The sequence below is a fragment of the Telmatherina bonti genome, assembly GCF_933228915.1.
Source record: "Telmatherina bonti genome assembly, chromosome: 2".
In the NCBI taxonomy this organism is placed as follows: domain Eukaryota; kingdom Metazoa; phylum Chordata; class Actinopteri; order Atheriniformes; family Telmatherinidae; genus Telmatherina; species Telmatherina bonti.
In genome coordinates, this window is record NC_136620.1 from 10765129 (window position 1) to 10785677 (window position 20549).

At 39.2% G+C, this 20549-nt stretch overlaps 2 protein-coding genes across 3 annotated transcripts in view; one reads left to right on the forward strand and one right to left on the reverse strand.

Annotated features, from left to right (window-relative positions):
• Positions 1-728: 728 nt before the first annotated feature.
• pla2g15 (phospholipase A2, group XV) lies at positions 729-12672 on the forward strand. Its single transcript, XM_079258601.1, has 7 exons — positions 729-987; positions 5248-5404; positions 7006-7124; positions 7205-7303; positions 7390-7614; positions 9580-9692; positions 11111-12672. Exons 1-7 carry the CDS (start codon positions 849-851, stop codon positions 11510-11512), a joined length of 1254 nt encoding a protein of 417 aa, XP_079114727.1. The 5' UTR covers positions 729-848; the 3' UTR covers positions 11513-12672.
• A 2889-nt stretch (positions 12673-15561) lies between these two features.
• usb1 (U6 snRNA biogenesis 1) overlaps positions 15562-20549 on the reverse strand; it is a 10361-nt gene continuing 5373 nt past the window's right edge. For both annotated transcript variants that reach the window (XM_079248176.1, XM_079248175.1), the window contains exons 5-7: positions 18332-18437; positions 16417-16497; positions 15562-15817 (exon numbers count right to left, since the gene is read on the reverse strand). In XM_079248176.1, coding sequence (XP_079104302.1) covers positions 15710-15817; positions 16417-16497; positions 18332-18437 — 295 coding nt within the window. In that variant the 3' untranslated portion in view covers positions 15562-15709. The remainder of the gene's footprint in view (positions 15818-16416; positions 16498-18331; positions 18438-20549) is intronic.

A 20549-nucleotide genomic window follows, 5' to 3' on the forward strand; every position in this document is an offset into this window, starting at 1 on the left:
TCTGTTCTCCTCGGTTATTTTTCTCTTTTTCCCTTTGGGGTCCATGGTGCATCACACAGCCGCTGTGTGTTGTGGTGGCACCTGCCTCCTCCCGCCCTGCTGATACGGCTTTTTCCATTTTTAAAAAAAAACATTTTTGAAAAAGCTCCAGGGAGCCACTAGGGCAGCACCAAGGAGCCGCATGCGGCTCTGGAGCCGCGGGTTGCCGACCCCTGGTCTAGTGTGTTGCTGTTGGTATCACTGACTGGCTCTTTTGAAAACTCATCTTTTTATGTTGGTTTTTAACTCTGGAGAGCAGGAGCACTAGGTCTTTTCTGTCTTATTTAGTTTTTTAACTATCATGTTGTCTTTATTTTAGTGCTTTGAAAGATGATTTATTTTATTTTACCTTTACAGCACTTTGGTTACTTTGAGGAATGTGAAAGTGCTCTACAAATAAAGTTTGATTGATGGATTGATTGATTGATTGATTGATTGATTGACTGAGAGATGTTAGAAATGTTGTTTCACAATTTCCACAATGTTATGGTGTGAATTGGGGCCCCTGGAACACTCTGGGCCCAGGGGTCTGCGCACTTTTAATCCGGCCCTGTCAACCTTTAATCAAAGCCGTCACAGTTCGATGACATCTGTTATCGACTGCTTTTGCCTTGATTGTCTCGGGTAGATTGCTCTGTGATCGGAACCTCGTGATCTTTCTTGTTTACTGATCAAACTCGTCACCGGAGGTTACCTTGTGGTGATCAGAAGGATTTAACCGCAAAGCAGAAACGTTCCGGGACAGATCCGCGCGCACACACCTAGCAGCAACACGACAGCGACTGTCTGGCTATGAGACATCTGGAGACATGGCGGGTTGGCACCGGGTGATCGCCCTCTCCATCGGCTTCTTCTTCTTGCTGTTGACGGCTCGGAGCAGCGGGAGACCGACGGAGAAATGTCCCGGTGGCAAGCCTTGTCGTTCACCGAGACCCCCCGTCGTCCTAAGTGAGCAGTTTCTCTTGTTTTTTTCCCCACTTGTTAGATTCATCATCTGTTGGTAAATAATGGCGCATCCAGCTGTCACGCGCGTGGTCACGCGAAGCAGCTCTGCAGCGTGTTATATAAAGCTAAAAACAAAACTTCACACGTGTCATACTTTACTTTCTTGACTTAGTATACCATGTATGAACTGTGTGGACTGAGAGTCAGTTGTCAGACTGGTTTTTGGACCGAATAATGTGCACCATGATCCGAGATAATCTAATTAAAGGAAATTCGCATCTGGTATTTCCTGTACTAAACTAATCTGAGCCAGTATTCAGGGAAAAAGCCAACTGGACATTGTAAATGGTGAATTTCTGTCATTCTGTGTGCAAATGAAACACATGAAGACATCCTGTCTGTTGCTTGAAGCTTTGTTTTTATGCAGCCCTGCGCAGAAGTCACCTCTCATGTCTGCATGTTTCTCCAGTTTTTGCCATTTAAAAAATTACCTCGATGTGTATCTGTATTTCACAAGCATTTTCTAAATGTCTAAATGAATTAAAAACTGAATTAAAAACTGAATTAAAAAAAAAAAAATTTAATTCTGTGGAAAAATTCAGAATTCCAACTTTAATCTCAGAAGTTTAACTACAAATTAAGACTACAAGTTTAATGTTTTCAATAGCTGTACTTCCATTCCATTCTTTTGTAAAATGAAAGCAACATTTGTCAGTTTTGACAAAAACAATTGCGATTTGTAGGATTAGAACTGTCAGAATTGCTGCTTATGCAAGGTGCATGAAAAAAGTCAGAATTAATTTTTAATTTAAAAAAAATTTTTTTTTAATTCATTCGTTTGGGTTTTTTTTTTTTTTCAGTGGCCCTAATACTCTTCCGTATCAACCGGTGTTGCAACGACTCAAAACAAAAAACTTTACCTAGAAACTGTGCCTTTGCTATTTGTCTCAAGCTCCCTGGAACAAAGATATAATTTGTTCACATTTCTGTAGTTGCAGCTATGAAAAATATAAAAAACTGACATGTAGAAAATGGGATATTTGCACAAACAAGGTCCTTCTTGAAGAACTATTAGCTGAAAGCTTAGGATATTTCAGCATGTCATGCAGTGTGTCCAGATATAAAAGCGAAGTCTTTAAAAAAAGCAGTTTAAAATCTGTAAATAATGTCTTTAAGAAAAGGGAAACTGGCCACAGCTTCTTCAGAAATGTCATCCTAAAGAAAGGTGAGGAAAGGTTGAGGTATGCCAAATTACTGAACAAAGGTAAATGAAAAGATAAGGAAACCATGAACATAAAAAATATTATACATTTCAGAATCCTAGAATAGACTATTTCCAGATAAGTAGAGATGTGTTTCAACTTAAAGCGATTTTGCAGCGATAGAGATTGATCAAGCCTTGAAAGTTGGTGCTACCAGTTCCTCTTTTGCCATAAATTTTCTTGATTTTCCAACCTATCTATTCGTACACCCTATGCTGCTATAAAAATGGCACTATGGAAGAGAGACAGATATTTAAAATGTAGGTATTTCCTTTGGAGAAATTGTGAAGAAAGTCAAGGTGTTTGCAGGTACAGTCTCTTCCTCCACCTGAAGGTACAGAAAGCGGTCTGGCAGGGCGAAGGCAACAACAGGATCATCAGACGAGCTCCTGGCAGTCAACAGCTTGCATGCAAGTTTAGATAAATGGTTTCCATTATTGCTTTGACTTTAATTACTTATTTTCTCTGTTCTTTTATTTCAGAGCGCAATGAGACGTTGAACTTTTTGAGCTTTAGCTGAAGGTGTTTCAGAGCTTACATATACCTTTGGGTATATGTAAAGAAATTAGGGCTGTATTTTGGCACAGCTGTTTGTGCAAGTCTGTTCATGTGACTCAGTCATATGACTGAACTGAAAACGAATTTGACTCTTCAGCACAGCAGTCAGCCAATTCTCAGGATACAAAACAATCTTTCTTGGGACTTTTCAGACTCTTAAGTGGAGCTTTCAGTTTTCATTCCCAGTTAAGAATGACAGCAGCTGTCATTTAAGTAATAAAAGATATATAAGTTTACATAACTTCCTTATTATTTGAAGGAATGTCGAGTTTGGAGGAGTTTATCTGCACCTAATCGAACCACAAGCTCTGTCTGGCCACATGAGAGTGATAAGAGTGTGTGCAACTGCTTGTCCTACACTAATCTAAGACAAAAGTTAAATAATCTCATGTAGCAGACTATTGGTTTCCCATTTTAGTGGTTTAGTTCAGGTCTCTTCCTAACAACCCAAATAAAAAATTTTCCCCTGAAAGATTTAGTCCTGATCGTATCGTGGTTTATTGTCATAACCCTGGAATCAATGTGGCATTAGAGGTGGAGAAAATACTTACTTCTTCTGCAGTCTGCGTGACGATACTGGCTGTCTTTTGATTTGTTTTGATAGCACAGCAAACAGTGGAAAAACCGTTGAGCAACCCTTGACCTTTGAGATCAATTTAAATGATCAACCACAGACAGTACAACGTTAAAGACGATGTTTGACTTTGTATTGCAGTGATAGCGATGCAGACAGAGGGTCTGTTGGACTCTGTTCATGTATTCTGGGATGGAAGAGTCGCCTCGTAGAAAACTGGGTTTGGTTTTTAATTTAAAGAGTAAAAGTAAAGTAAAAGTTTATATTTCTGGGTCACTTTACAATTTTAGGCAAAACTGGGTCAAAAGATTAAAAGATTAAAAGATAAAAGATTCACAGTTTGGCTGCAAATGTTCAACATAAGAAATTTTGTGTCTTAGAATCTCATTTTTGATACAATGCCAACATTTTGTTATAAAATGGGGTTGTGGCTGGTGAATATAGCAAAGTGTTGCTTTACTGCTTCTTTTATTAAAACTCATGCATTTGGGGAGGAAATTACGGTGGCTGGGAAGTGCAAACCAAATTTAAAAAAAAAAAAAAAAAATTTAAAAACAAAATTAAATTTTGGAAACCAATTAATCTTAAAAACTAATTTCAATTTAAAAAACCAAGTTTAAATTAAAAAAAAAAAAAAACCCCAAAAAGAAATTTAAATAAAGAAAATCACTTTTTAGGAAACAAATATAAATTTTTAAAAACAAATTTATATTTCAAGAAAAGTTTTACACATTTAGGAAACAAATATACATTTTTAAAAACATTTATATCAAACATTTTTAGGAAAAACTATACATTTTTAAAAACAAATTTATATTTCAAGAAACATTTTTACGTTTTTAGGAAACAAATATACATTTTAGAAAAAAAATAAAATGAAGAAAACAAATTCCTATTTGAGGAAACAAATTTATATTTCAGGAAAGAGTTTTAAAAGAGCCAAGATGATCTACAATTAGCACTTTTACAAATCCTGAAACAAATGAACAAAAGGCAGCTTTACGCGGAGAGGGAGGGAGTGGCACAGTGGTGGCATCATTTCGTAGTAGACACCAAGATTTGTAGTCTGCTTATGAGAGGGGAGGCGGTGGTCTAGTGGTTTTAGCACAAGACTATGGTGAAGCTGTTCACGGGTTTAATTCCTTCTTCTCCATTTTAACAAATCATGTCAGATTGTTGTTGTTCTTCTTCTTACTGTCGTGTGTAAATCTCTTTGGATAAAAGCCACGGCTAATGACTATAGAATAGAGTAAAACATTTTGCTCTTTTTGTGGAGCCAACTTAGGGTGATTTACATCTTTATGCCAAAAATGTCATAAAATGTCCCTAATTTGTAACGTGAAAATGCAAATTAGGCTTATTTTATGATGTTTTTTTCCAGCCACCGTATGAAACAAACCAACCCAGCATTCTTTAAACTTTATTAAAATTTAAGTTGCTTGGCTTTTTTGGAGTTTACTGGGACCCTTTCTGGTTTCACCATGTGGAACATGTAAGACTTGGCCTGGACTGGTCTGGACTCGTGGTCTGGGGTCATGATGTTGCTGTTGTCTGTCCTGCTTCATCTCTATGGCCTTCACCTGCTGTGTCCACCAAACCTCTTTTGCACTCAGTTCCTCGTCAAACTATCTGAAATAAAGCTGCTCAGATATTCCAGTCTGCCTTTTTAATCAGATTTATTGAGCTGAAGTGTTGAAGATGATGCGTCTGAATAAGACTATTCATGGTCTGAGCCTTTATCAGGAAACTGCAGGAATCTGATGGCTGCTAAAAGCTCCAAGCAGATGCAGGCGAATGTGTTGCTCTGTCCAGTCCAGCAGCGACGGAGGCTCCAGTTTGTGATTCCATGTGAATGTTTGCTTGTTGCAGTTCCAGGGGATCTGGGGAACCAGCTGGAAGCGAAGCTGGATAAACCCAGCGTGGTCCATTACATTTGCTACAAGAAGACGGAGACCTTCTACACCTTGTGGCTCAATCTGGAGCTGCTGGTCCCCATCGCCATCGACTGCTGGATAGACAACATCAGGTAGGCGCTTGCGTGCGTGAGCCACTGATGAATTTCATCTAATTTTGTAGCAGATGTTGGTGTTAGTAAGGTCTTTCTTCATGGTAAAATGTCTGAGTGGGGATGTGATGATAAAGGAGGAGGTGGAGTGGAGAAAGGAGGTGGGGGCTTCAGCATTTGCAGCAAGTTTATAAAATGTTAATTAATTTAGATCAGTGGATCTTTAACTTTTTCGATATCGTACCCATGTAGAATAATTTGTCAGTGCAGAACCTCCTAAACCAGCAGTGCCAATTAATAATGGAGTAAAATAACAGCATAATAACCCATAAATAATATAAGCATACTTTTTAATTTAAGATATTTATTATTAAATATATTTTTTAGAAAAGATTGTGAAGCACTTAAAATGTATGGAGGAAAAAAAAGTGACGTTTTCACAATATTTTACCTCAATTATATATTTATATAATTTTGTTTAATTTATTTGCATATTTTATTTCTCTATATTTTATTTGATCATTTTTTTGTAAATTAAAATGATATATTTGATATATTTATATCATAAAGATTTTTCAAATAAATGTTATCTTTTATTTTCTATTCTACATTATTTAGCAGATGTTTTTATCCAAAGCGACTTATTTTGATAAGTTTTTTTTTTAAAATCAACTTTATATATTGAATATATTATTATATATTTTATATTTCTATTTTAGATTTTTATCTATACAAACACTTTTTTACTTTATTTTTATTTAGTATTTTATTTCCTTTACATATTTTATTAATTTCACCTTCACATTCATTACAGCTTCCAGATCACAAATTCACAAAATATGTAATCACAGCTATCTGGAACTGAAAAACACAATTTTACACATTATTATTAAAGTAACTCTTCAATCTCCACATGTGAACATTTCCACGTGTGTGTAGAAATCCCGATCCCTGAACTGGCTCGCCTTATAATACACACTGAAGTCGTATCTGTTAGATAAGAAGGAATAATGACATGCAGACTTGCCCCAAATGACCTCAGGGGTCTCAGGGCCTCATACGGCATCAGCAGAGCAGATATTTATTTTGGACCTGAACTGTTTAGATGTGAATTAATTGATTTGACAGCGACGCGTGCCACAACCTGCACAAAGCTGCTCATTTCCACCTGCTGTCCCGGTACAAGAGGATGTAAAGGCACTCACTAAACTGTAGAGCAGAATAACACATTAAAACATCCAGCAGAATAAAACAATTTATTCTGCTCTACAATTAAATTAAAACATCCAGTCGTACTTGTAAAAAAAACAAACTACACAAAAATAACTCACATTAACTCACGTTACAGTAGAAAACGGTGAAAACACACAAGTGAACGTTGAGCCATCGGTCCGTGGTGAACGGCTGATTTGCTTTTAGTCAGATATTCCCGTTTCTGTCACATCTGCACGGTTCTCGTTAGAAGCAGCGAGAAGGAAGTTGGTGTCACCCCACAAACATTGTGGTGGGAAAAAAGAAACTTGAAGAAGGAAGTGTATCTGTTGCTTTGTAGTTAAATGTGTGTGTTAGTGTGTGTGTGGTCCTCCAGTATTGCAGAACTAACTCAGATGGAAATGTTTCAGGTTGATCTACAACGCCACCACACACACTTCCTCTGCCCCGCCAGGTGTGTTTGTGCGTGTCCCGGGCTTCGGAAAGACGTACTCCCTGGAGTACCTGGACCCCAGCAAACGCAGCGTGGGTGAGTTGAGCTGAGCTCCTCCAAAAGATGCGAGAACTGTCATCTGTTTGTGTTGTGATGCTCAGCGTGTTTCCTTCCAGGCATGTACTTCTTCAGCATCGTGCAGGCCATGGTAGAGTGGGGTTACACCAGAGATGATGATGTCAGAGGAGCGCCGTACGACTGGAGGAAGGCCCCCAGTAAGAAGCCTCCCAGTTTCACAGCTGAGCCAGAGAGGGGAAGTCTGTGTGCTCATGTTCTTCGTTGTTCTCTCTCCATCATCCAGATGAGAATAAAGAGTATTTCCTGGCGCTGCAGCAGATGATCGAGGAGATGGCGGAGAAGGCCGGTGGACCCGTGGTGCTCATCGCTCACAGCATGGGGAACATGTACACCCTGTACTTCCTCAACCAGCAGCCGCAGGCCTGGAAAGACAAATACATCAAAGCTTTCGTCTGTCTGGGAGCGCCGTGGGCCGGCGTGGCCAAAACGCTGCGCGTTGTGACGTCTGGTAACACAAAACACAGTTACTCACAAAAACAAAGTATGTTTTCTGTGTTGGTGTGTTACTGCTAACCAACAGCTTAAAAAAACTCCCAGTTAGCAGATTTATGCATCAGATTTATGTAGAAAATGCCCACTTTCAGCGTTTAAATCACAGGTGTCAAACTCCAGTCCTCGATGGCCGGTATCCTGCAGGTTTTTGTTGTCTCCATGCTCCAACACACCTCACAAGTTCATAATTAGGTTGACAAGAAGCTGCTGGGTCCATTTGATTTAAATCAGCTGTGTTGAAAGAGGGAAACAACAAAAACCTGCCGGATACCGGCCCTCCAGGACTGGAGTTTGACACCTCTGGTTTAAATCATAGTCTGCATATCAAGATGGACAGAGCCACCAGTAGGTTTCTGAAGAGCTGAATTGAAGCTCGGTGTGCGGTTCCTACCATCGACATCTTGGCAGGGGCATGCATGTCGTCTCGCCCGGAAAATACAAAGAGGTGGAGCTGAGAGGGGGGGCTGTGAGCGTCATGGTGGATGATTGACATCGAGAGAACTCCGAGTTTTCTGTAGCTAAGAGCTAACCGAGCTAACCCGGAGATAATGGGGGCTAACCAGCTAACGGAGGTAAGCGGGTTAACGCTAAGTCACGTTGTTAACCGGCTAAAAACTGCGGTTGTTCCACTTTCTTCTGACTTGAAGCGGGAGGTAGGGTACCTGTCAATCAAAAGGACACGCCCCTCATTATGTCAAACTTCGAGATTAAATTACTTTTAAACGGGCGAGTTAGAAAAAATTCACTCCCCCCACACTTGTCATGAAGGTAAACCTGACTTATTAAACCTAAAATGGATTTTTGAACCAGGCTGTAAACATGTTTATTTCTGCTGTGAAGTTGGTCTTTTTAACATGGGAGTCTATGGGGATTTGCTCTGTTTTGCAGCCCCTAGTGGATGAAGGGGGAACTGCAGTTTTATGCACTTCTGCGTAGGCTTCACTTTTAACCACCGGAGGCTTTGTCCATCTTTCTTATACGGTCTATGGTTTAAAACCATCTCAGTGGGATAAAGGCCGGCTGCAGCGAGAACTGAGCCAGCTAGCAAAGCTAGCATCAGGTGGCTAACACACACTTCCAGTGTAGCAATAAGGTTCCTATAGAGTTTGTTGCAGCCACATGCAGGAACCCGACCATTGTAAGTCAGCTGGCAGCATCTTGTATCAGCTGCATGCTTTGGATGCTGCAAGTTTCAGTCTGGAACAAATAAAAGCAGCCGTTAGCTGTTTATTTAAGCTTGTGGAGAAGAAACAACCTGGTCTTAATACAGCTGTGGGATCAAATTTTAACAATTTATCAATTCCATATTCTATTCTATTCTATTCTATAGTCATTTAGCAGACGCTTTTATCCAAAGCGACATGCATACATACCCAGATAGGCACATCGGGGAGCAACTTGGGGTTCAGTGTCTCTTCCTCCTGAGCTGCCCAAACAGTGGATACAAACAGTGTATAGATGAGGAAGACTACAAATAAGGGAAGTAAAATGCAGCTACTGTGGTTAGTTTCCAGTCCTGCCTCGTAGCAGCAGGTCATTCCATCTTTCTGCCCGTTTTTCTGTTTGCAAAAAAAACGTTGCACATCCATGCAAGCCTAGAAATCTGAGAACACTGGGTCTTTTTGCGTATAACCTACACTTTTACTGTTGTTTTGTTATTATTGTATTTTCTCATTCTCGTGTGTTTAGACAGTCACCTGTGGCAGCTGTGCAACCCGTCCTCTGCTAGATTACACATTGCCTACTCAATAAATTGCCCAAAGCGGTTGCATTAGGTTCTGAATTAGAGCTTTTAAACATAAAAACTCCAGATTAAACACACATGTACACGCCACACACAGTACTGTCTGCAGAAGCTTTCAGGTTTAATCAGCAGCTTCCAGTGAAACTCTGAAATTCACTTTCAGTTCTCTGTCCTCAGGCGATAACAACCGCATCCCGGTGATCAGCTCGTTGAAGATTCGCTCCCAGCAACGCACCGCCGTCTCCACCAACTGGCTGCTGCCTTACGCCCACTCTTGGCCCAAAAATAAGGTCCGTAAGTGTGTGTTCATGTTAGTGGTCCGGTTTGGTCTTAATTCTAATCTGCTAACATCCAGTCCAGTTTCCACCAGTTTTATCCACCTCATCACTGTCTTAAGTGTTCCATTTTATTCTACAACCATCCGATCATTGGTCACCTTTAAGGTTACACTTGTTTTAACATTCCCAGCACATTTACTCAGTTATCTATAGCATCTATGAACTGCTCTAATCTAGGTTTTGGCCTTTTTTTTTTTAGCACTGAAACAGCACAAGTCAAAGTAAATCTAGATCTGTTGGTGGCTTCGGACCCGGGTTTAGTTTCTACGCTCATTTATCTGAGACTTTTATCATAACATAGTTCTTAGCCACTTTTTGGCACAACTAATAACCACTTGCTTGGTTTGAAAATGTTAAATCAACAACCTTCTCCAGTCAGCAGTGGTGATCCACAGGGCTCCGTTCTGATGCCCTTCCTCTTCTGAACTTATCTACTTCTTCTTCTTGGTTCTGTTTTAAAGTACGCCACTGAACTTTGGCAGGTTTTCTCACTGCTGTGCCTCACAATGATCCATCTAGCATCTTATCTCTTCTCTGAGCTCTCTCCAGCCAGTAAAAGTCAGTCCAATGTTGACTTTTACCTCTTGATTTGTCACTTTTTTCTTCTTTGTTTTTCATCTTGCATGTCTTCCCACTGTCACTCCGCATCAAGTGCATGCTCAGCCTGGGAAATGGAGTCAAAGTCAAGGTTCAATGGAATCCACTGGTTTCCTAGGCAACCTTTCCGAGGGCTTGTACTGATTGGATCACAATGAACTGATTTATCTGTAAAATGCTCCGAGATTTCATACTGTCAGTGAAGCTAAATGAAATTGAAAAGATGAATCAATCATGATGCGCCTTCAAAATGTTGATGTCCAGTAGCTGATGGGTGAAGCTTGGCTTCTCAGCCTCGGGATGCTGCAGGGCGACAGCAGGGCGACAGCAGGGCGACAGCAGGGCGACAGCCTCTCCAGCGGCGTACATGATAAATATCAAGGTGCCGTTTAAATGAACCAGAAACGCATTTTTTCAGGTCAAACATTTGCATGTAGCTAATTTCTGGAAATAAAATATTAAATGTCACGATTCTGCAGATGACTGTCAACTCCACCTTTTCCACCAAACCACCGTACTTCCTCCCTTTTTTCTGTCTGACAGCTTAACAGAAATAAAAACATTGTTGCTAAAAAATTTCTTCTGGTCCACCTTAAACCAAATCTCCTAATTTTTTTAATTTATCATTGATCTTTACAGTTTACTTCCACTTCCCCTCAGGTCTAGAGTCAGGGCATCATCATCATCATCATCATCATCATCATCATCCTCGACGGGATGAAAAACACTTCAGCGATCTCACTCAGGTTGTTCTTCTGTACTTTTCCCTCCAGGTCCTGGTCCAAACCCCCACCACCAACTACACCGTGCAGGACTACGAGCGTCTCTACTCTGACATCGGTTTCAGCGAAGGCTGGTTGATGAGGAAGGACACGGAGCCGCTGGTGTCCGCCCTCACGTCCCCCGGCGTGGCCGTTCACTGTCTGTACGGCAGCGGCATTCCCACGTCGGAGGCCTTCCAGTACTCCAACAAGTTCCCCGACGAGGAACCCACGGTGGTGAACGGCAACGGGGACGGGACGGTGAACCTGCAGAGCGCCATCCAGTGCAAACGGTGGGCGGGGAAGCAGAAGCAGCCCGTCGCCTTGAAAGAGCTTCCAGGCAACGAACACGTCAACATGCTGACAAACTTCACCACTGTGGCTTACATCAAGACTGTGCTGTTTTCCCCGTGATGCTGACGGGAGGACGGTTCTTTTCCCAGACACACAAACACACCGTTTTGAAGTCTCCACTGACACACACACACAGACATCCAGAGAAAGGTGAATGATGGACGGGGAGCGACTCAACTCCGCTGTTTCTCCACACAGTGGCTGCCAAACACACTGAGTTCCCGTCACAAGGCTCAACACAAAGTATTTCCATTTTCCAATCCAGTTTTAAATAAATCCTATTTATATCTGTAATCCAACAACTTACCTTAAAGTCAGGATGTTTACTGCTGAATACTGTTACTTTTCAGGTTTTACTAGAAGTTTAGACTCCACCTGCGTAATCTCCACATGCTTTCATAAAGGAAAACATAAAAACGAGGAAAGGCAGGGGTGTAAATCACTCAGATGGTTTACAAACGTTTAGAGACAGAAATAATGTCAGAGAAATGGTAAAGCACATTGTAATTATCTTTGTCAATATGAGAAGTTTAAACTCTTATTTTTCTAGTTCTTTTTGATTTCCGGGGACATTTTTGTTCATTATTTCAGTGTTTCCTCCTCTCTGTTTGCATGCAGCCAGGCTGGGAGTCCCTGATGTTTGTCTTTTTTTTCTGTGTGGTCCATGTTACACGCTGAAGTACGAAAACCACACCTCGGATTTGATTCTTGTTGCGTCAAAGACCAAAGATAAAACTGTTGTGGAAACAACTGTATTTGCTTTGTCGGGAGCTGTGAACTGGAATGAAAGGTTGCAGGTAAAGTTGCACTGAGTGCCAGTGAGAAACGCTTGTTTCTACTTTGTCGACCACAAAGAAACGGCTTCTTCTTTTGCTGGAAGTTGCTGGTTCTGTAGATGTTTCTGCCCGGGTTCGGCTCGAATGGTGCCTTGAAAGGCTGGAATTGCACAGGCTCAAACGGGGGAGTCTTTCTAGTCCACGATATGGATCTGATGTCCTGGATGATCTTTATTTTTTTCTTCCTGTTAAGACAGATGTGAAAAGTTCAGTGTGTGGAAAAACTCGTGTCCTCTCGTTGTGGACGTGCAGCTGTCGTACCGTGCCGTGCCGTGCGGCCCTCGCCGGCCCTCGCCGGGCCTGACCAAGAGGAGAATCACATCTGCTGTGAATTATCATAAATCTGTCTTGAAGATGTGCTGCCTTCTGTAGAGTAAAACATTTTACACAATCCAACCAGTGATTGAGTTTTCTTCCTAAAAACCAGTTTCCTTTCTGTTCAGGTCTCTGAGACTAAACCCCCCCGCCTCTCCCTTCCCAGTTCCCTGCAGCCTTCCTCTCTCTGCTGCCTCAGTTAGCAGACATACTGACGGTCTACAACAACAACATGGAACTTAAAAGCTGGAGAAGAGAAATCCTAAATCTTTTTGTTGACAGGACGTTCCAGGAAACATGAATGCTGAAGACATTTTCCCGACCATGTTAAAACGAATCTTTATTCACGTCTTTCTAAAATCTAACACGAGATAATCCTGACCGGCAGATAATTAGTGGAATCTAGAAGTGGAAAAATCAAATACTGGGATTTTTTGCTTCACAATTTTTATTTTATTTATTTATTTTTTTGTTAAAAGAAAATTGATTTTTTTTTTCAAATGTATAAAAATAATCCATTATAAAACTTGCTATATTCATTATTTTTATTTATCTTTCTATTTGTCTTCTTGGGCATTATAGCAGCAGAATGATGGTCTGGTCACTGTGTTGTTTTTTTTCCTAATTGAAATCAAGAAAAATGACGAGCAAGAAAAGTTTTGTACATTTTTTTTTTGTTTTAAATCTACAAAAATCAGCAATATCAAAGAATTGTGAGAATCGTAATTTAAATCAAAGTGGCACCCAAAAAATCTGAATCAATTCGGATCGGGACAAAAGCATGTCGTCACAGCGCTAAGTGGAAACCCTTAGTTTTATTTTACTCATCACTTTTAGTATTAAAACAAGATAAGCAGACGGATGCATTGAAGCCCAGCTACTGACCTGTGTGTCCCCTAATGATGGTTAACTCTGCATCCTACTGGTACTCGCATGCATCAGCCAGTCTGATGTTAACTCTTGTCTTATCTCATGTTCTGTCCATTTATCTCCATTTCCCTCTCTTCCTTCACTAAAGCCTTGCGTTTTGTTTAACCATCAATCTTTCATTTACAAAAAAAAAAAGGATCTAATAAAATCTATAGAAATAAATATGCAAATAAAATTATATAAATATATAATTAAGGTAAAATATTGTGTAAACGTCACTTATTTTTTTCTTCATACATTTTAAGTGCACGTTCAGAATGGCTAATGTCTTGATATCCAGTTGGCTGCATGTGGTTTGGTGCTGTGGAGCTAAATGCAGATGTGAAGTGATGCCCAGGACAGAAAATGAGAAATGCAGTTTCACTTGGGATGCTGCTGGACATCAGTGGCTTCAGGAATTAATGTAATAAATGCCTTGAAAACACACGTGACGCACAAAGTTTTAGTCAGAAAGTTATGTAGGGTTGCTTTCATCAGAAATGATTTTCATCTCAACAGGATGCAACGTGCGTGTGCTTCTCTGATTCAGACCTAATAACCACAAAAACTTTACAAATCACAACATAATTTAACATTTATTTAATAAATGCTAAACCATGATACAAACAATGCCTTTAGATAAAAAAAAGCTATATTTGCCACTTCAGAAGGCATCAGTGAGTCATTGAATGCACTGTCAGTCGCTGCAGAATAAATATATATGCTGTTGATGAATTGCCTTCTGATTGGCCAATTCTCAGCAAGATCTTTTGCATTAGAAATGAATAATCACACACTCTTGTAATATATTTAAATATTTAAAAGTTGAGAAATATACAAAACAGTTTGGGTTCAGAGTTCCTCTCTCCGTCAAACATGTTAGTTTGTACTCAGGAATCTGCACCTTTCACTGTTAATAAACTCACATTAAGCTAATGTATCCATAAAAACTGATTAATACATTAATACACATGGAGAAATATGAATAGAACAGAGTAAATACCAAGGAATATATTCCTTCAGTAATATGTAGTGGTCCCAGCAATGAGCTGTCGACCTGTCCAGCATGTACCTTGCCCCCCCCCCCCCGTGACTCCCTGGACAGGCTCCAGCTTCCACATGAGCCGGATTTTGAACAAGCAGTCAAGAAAACGACCGACTGACTGACATATGTTGTATTTTCAAGGTTTTCCTCAGTGATAAAGACACAAATGATGCAGCTATATTATTTTCCAGAATAGGTTACTGCAGTGTTTCTCTGTCCTGGTCCTCCAGTAGCACTGGCCTGCATGTCTGTGACACGTTCCAACACTTCTGATTCACTCACCAGTCTGCTCATGACTCATTTAATTCAGCGGTAATTCATCACCAACCCCGGATTATAGAAATGTTGATACATTTCATTTTGTTTGTTGAATGAATTAAAAAATACATGTAAAATATGATTAGGAATTGCAAAAAACATTACTGTCTGTCTGTAGCTGTAAAATACTGTATGTGACCGTTTTTAAAAAATATATAATTCATGCAGAGGAAAGTTCAAATAATATATATATATATATATATATATATATATATATATATATATATATAAAGATAAAATAAATGTTTATAAAATTCCTAACATGGAAAAACTTCATCTGCTTCAGTGACTCAGACAAAATAATTAACTTTTAGGTCTGAATCAATTTTAAAACAAGTCTGAACCACTTTTTCAAAGCCAACAGTGGACATTGTATATTTATTTAAAATAAATGTCATATTTTGACCTTTGATTGAAATGTTTTATCTCTGCTGTTGTAACCACATGTAAAGATGACAAAGTTTCTTATTTATGTTCTTTTAAACATCAAGCAGCGACTGAATGAGGTTTCAGTGTTCATGATGTTCACAACTCGCTTTTTTTTTTTTTTAATCTCACCACAGCTTCCGACTCAAGCATCAGAAATCTAGATACTGCAGCCACATGCACATACAAAAAGATGTAGAAAACAAACAGCATCTTTATTTACATACAATTCTCAAATATTATCAAAACAATTTGCAGCACTTGATCGTCTCCTGGGTCACATAGGTGGTTGCTCCTAGCTGCTGGTCATCTTCACGGCCTGGATGGCAGCTCCTCTGGAAGCTGTGTGTGTGTGTGTGTGTGTAGACATAAAACAGTAAACTGAAACCATTTCAGTTTTGTCAAGTTTTACTGTTCCAGAGGGAAGCGGAAAGTCTTGTTGCCCGTTCTGCAGCGCAGCTCTGAACAGTCCAACCTCAACAGAAACGCTCCTTCTTCATGCTCATCTATCACACTCTGCAGCAGAACAAAATAAATGAAGGCATCAGTCACTCATTCATAAGCAACTTTACGCTGAACTCTTGAAAATACCAACCCACAGTATCTCTGAAGCTTTAGCATACATTTAATACACACACACAATTTATTTTATTATTTTATTTCATTATTCACTTTGCTTTCTTCTCCATTAATTCTTGGATCACCCTGCCATTTAACTTAGTTTGTTTTGTCCTCCAATAAAAAATTGAGAAAAAAAAAAGTAACTCAGTCACTAAAGCCTAGAAAATGTGTACAAGTCTGTCATTCAACCAAAAAGACACAAAACAAAAACTTAAATATGATTAAAAGAGGAGATATATCTTATATGTATAACATAAGCATGGATGATTATGTGCTGATACATAAAGGAATTGTTTAGAGCATCAGAGGACAACATGCTCCATATGTTTACGTTATTAATTCAAACAAATCATAATCCTTAAGTTTCCTGCTTCAAAAGTATGTGCTTGTGTTTTCATGCATTACATCTAGAAATATAGTTTTTGCAATAAATAGATTTTGTGGGTGCGTTATGTGATCGGGTGAGAGGCTTCGTTGCTGTACCGCCTTGCTACCTGCAGTTTGTGGAGGAACTCCCTCATCTTCTCTGCCCGCTCTCCAACACACCAGGCCAAACTCACATGGAAAGACGGATCCTGGGGAAATGCGTCAGAGGGAACAGTCAGGATTTAATCCCACGTGATATCAAGGTTTTTTTTTTCTTATTTTCAGACAAAGTAATAGTCTGACATGTTGTGGTCTCATGTAGTCTTCCTCAGAAGGGTCTGCCCCGTACATACAGCTGAAAACACGACAACGATGCGGAAGTGGGAGTTTCTGAGGAAGGCTGCAGGTGACAGATGAAACATGCTACGGTTTGTTACGTCATCCTTTTACTTTGTCTGAAGATAAGAAGAAAAAACTCATTCTTTACGCTATTTGATTAAACATTTTAAGACAAACTACAGGTTTATGTTACTATTCCCTCGACCAAGGAGGTGGCAGAGGTTATGTTTTTCCCAACGTTTACATGTTTGTTAGCAGCTTTAAACAACAGGACCGGGTGTGATTATTGTTTTTCTGAGAATGGGTCATACATTAAATTTTGGGAATGATTCAGATCATCTGGGTCCAGGAATGTTTTGAAGGACTTTTTGTCATTGCAAGATTGGACTATTTTCAGTATTTATGCGTCTAACTCCACCGCACATGGGCAGGGTGCTCGGCCAAAACACACAGGACAAGTTCCCAACTGGTTTTACTGGATATTAAAGATAGATCTGTTTTATCAAACACTCTTAGTGCAACTTAGACACATCGTCAGTGTTGTATCCCAGGTTTGTTGGGTGTTTCATTGGTCTGTGACGATATGCTTTGTCCCAATTCGATTCCGATGTTTTGGGTGCCGATTTGATTTAAACTGCGATTCTCACAATTCATTCGATATTGCTGATTTTTGTAGATTAAAAACAAAAAAATGTACAAAACTTTTCTTGCTCGTCATTTTTCTTGATTTCAATTAGGAAAAAACAACACAGAGCCAGATCATCGTTCTGCTGCTATAATGCCCAAGAAGACAAGTTAAAAGATCAATAAAAACAATTTTAAAAAAAAAAAAAAAATTATAATGGATTATTTTTATTTATTTTAAAAAAAATTGATTTTTTTAACAAAAAAAATTATTTTTGAAATTGTGAAACAAAAAAATCCTGATATTCAAGTTTTCGATTCGATTTTCCCACCCCTAGTGTTTCGGGTCTCACAACAGACACCGTCACCTAGGCAACCCAACCAGGGTTGATCAAGCCCCAGCTTGTGTCTAAGTAGCCTTTACCCACTGATCCCCCCCCGTTTGACCCACAGCCATCTTGACGCTTTCTCTGCTGCATCTGTGATGTTTTTCATGGCTTTTCTTTTCTGCAGACCATTCACCCCTAACATCTTGATGGTCCTCGTGAGGGACTGGCCGGCAAAACTTCTGCACGCGACCTCGATGGGTTAACACCAGCGTTTCCATCCCCTACCCTGACATTTGCTTGCCAGCTCCTCTTCCTCTTAAAGGATCCCAGCAACAGTCTGGAAACCACGATCCAGACCAGGAAAAAAAAGAAAAAAAAAAGGGGGTGGGGGGGCGCGTATTCATTACTGCAAGAGAACTAATTAAGATATAAACATGTAACAAACACCACAATATAGCCAAGACACTGTCATTGTCAGTGTCTGTGGGAATCTAATCGTGTATCCGTAGAAAACAAATGCAGGACTAGAACGTGGTGGAAATCACAGAAAGGTTGAAAATGAGCTGCTTGGTGCAGCTTTGCATTCTCAACAATACTTATCTAGCTTCCTGACTGATGCGCTCTAAAAGTCCTCGTCTGGCCTGCAAGGTTGTTGATTTATTACAAAAGTAACAAGCCTCCTCATTATGTATAAAAGTCTAAATAAACAAGACAATAAAACCAAATATTCTGTGTGTGAATAATTACAGACCTTATAGAAAGTGTCCAGCTGAAACTCCATCATCGTTTTGTCAACAACTCCAACCAGCTCCAACAACTGAGCATGCCCAGTAGACACTTCCATCCCCAGGAAAGTCCTGAACAGGGCGGGTGTTGATTGACACATGAGGAAATGAACAACAAAAACACAAATGAGTCATAAACAGACAAAAAAAAGTCCAGAAGCTTGTTTGTTTATTCAGCAATTTTAGATCTACATTCAGTTAAGAGACAATAACAAAGATATTCATGTCTGTTTAGAATAGAAAGGGTAGGGGAAGTGCTTTTTTCATGGCGTGTGTGAAGGGGATTATGTGGTGTGTGCTTTTAAATGAATACTTTGGTGTTTGAAGGCTGTTATTGTATTTCTTATGTGAAGCATCCCTGCCGTCCCAGGTTGATCAAAATAAGAAGAAACGCTCCTAGACCTTCCTACAACAGGTCAGACTCGTTTCAGTCTGTGGGCCACAAACAGCTAAAATTGACCTAAACTGAACGGACCAGTACGGATCACACCGGATCTACAAAACCACGAAGCATCTAATCACAGGTATCAAGATCTTACATACGTGTACGTTTCTGCATCTGTGCAGTAAACCTGACCCCCTGAACTAACTCACCATGCAAACTGAAATCAGACGTATTATGTAAATATGTGACACGTTATCTGCCTGCCTGGCAAATATTTTACATCTAAACATAAAAACATTCAGCCTCGCGTGGACAAATTCAGAGTAACAGTTTATTTTACTATCATTTTATCAAAAAATAATCTTCTGTGCCATTCTCACATTTACCTGACGCATCTTTTAGGCCAGATTGGACCTCGTGTCGGACCAGTTTTGGCCCATGGCCGTACATATCACATCCCTGCTATAACAGCTTCCTCCTGCATCATGGAGAGCATTATCTCATCTCACTCATATAAGACTTTATCTTCCTGATGCAAACGACTTCCTGGTCACTGATGAGACCCATCCTGCTCTTTAGCCTCTTTGCCTGTAGCTTTACTGTATTTACATTCCTCAGCTGTTCGCAGGGATTCGTTTAACGTCAGCAGCTGAGAGGAAGCAGAGTTTAAAGAGCATCATGGTCGGTGGTTATAACGAGGTTGTGCCGACAAAGCAACGATGTGTCTGAACTGGAGAAAGTCTTAACGCTCCTGCATGTTTCATTCCAGTTTGTGCACTCACCAGTAAATATCTGAGGGTCATTTCTTTTCACTGTGGTACATAAATTTAAGAAACGACACAATATAACAGGATGACTGACAGACTTTGGTGGATTTATGTGACATTTCCTCCCACTGGCTGATACTTACTCTAAATTCTCCCCTCACAGCTCAGCATCACTTCTGGCAGGATTATGCACCAAGTGGGAGGTGGAAGCATGTCATGCTTCCTGTGAAGGAGGTGCTGACAGTGTGCAATGTCCACTGATCTCTGTGGTTATGCATCATCCCAGAGCGGAGATGTGGGTTTTTTTTTTTTTTTTGTTTTCTTTTTTTAGAATAGTGGAATTTAATTATTAATTATTTAATAATAACAACCACAATAATAATAATAATCATAATAATATATTATGATTATGATTATTATTATTGTTATTAATAATAATAATAATAATAATAATAATAATAATAATAATAATAATATATCTTATATATTAATAATAAATTAATTTATTATTTATTAATTTATAATAATATATATTAATAATATTAACAATAATAATTTAATAATTAATTAACTAATAATTTAGAATTTAATTTATTAATTATTAAAATAATTATTAATAATAATTTTAGAATAGATTTATGAGTCTGTTTTAACCAGTCACTTTAAACTAACTTTATTTTTTTTAAAAACCAAGTTTTTCATATTACTGTAATTAATTTGACCTGTTTTCCTCTTATTCACTTGCAGACAAAAGCCGATATTACGACAGTCTAAATGACATTCTGTCGTTTAACCATCCCGTGTGGAAAAAAACAACTAAAGTAAATGTTAGATTTTGGGGCCACTGCTGTTCAACATCGACATGCTGCCTCTTGCTCAAATGATGAAAAACATCTAAATTGGTATAAGTAACCTACAGACTGTGGGGTTTGAAGGTGGGTGATGTGCTATGCTTACCTGATCTTCTAATGGTTTATTTGCCTCTATGGAAAGTAAGATGGATATATACCCTTGTTCAAAGCTACACTGTTA

Bases quoted from the DNA above. Each gene is read 5' to 3' on its own strand.
- pla2g15 (XM_079258601.1), top strand. From the start codon at position 849: ATGGCGGGTTGGCACCGGGTGATCGCCCTCTCCATCGGCTTCTTCTTC. The intron at 7,125-7,204 runs GTGAGTTGAGCT...GTTTCCTTCCAG, and splicing joins CCCCAGCAAACGCAGCGTGG to GCATGTACTTCTTCAGCATC. The intron at 7,304-7,389 runs GTAAGAAGCCTC...TCCATCATCCAG, and splicing joins CGACTGGAGGAAGGCCCCCA to ATGAGAATAAAGAGTATTTC.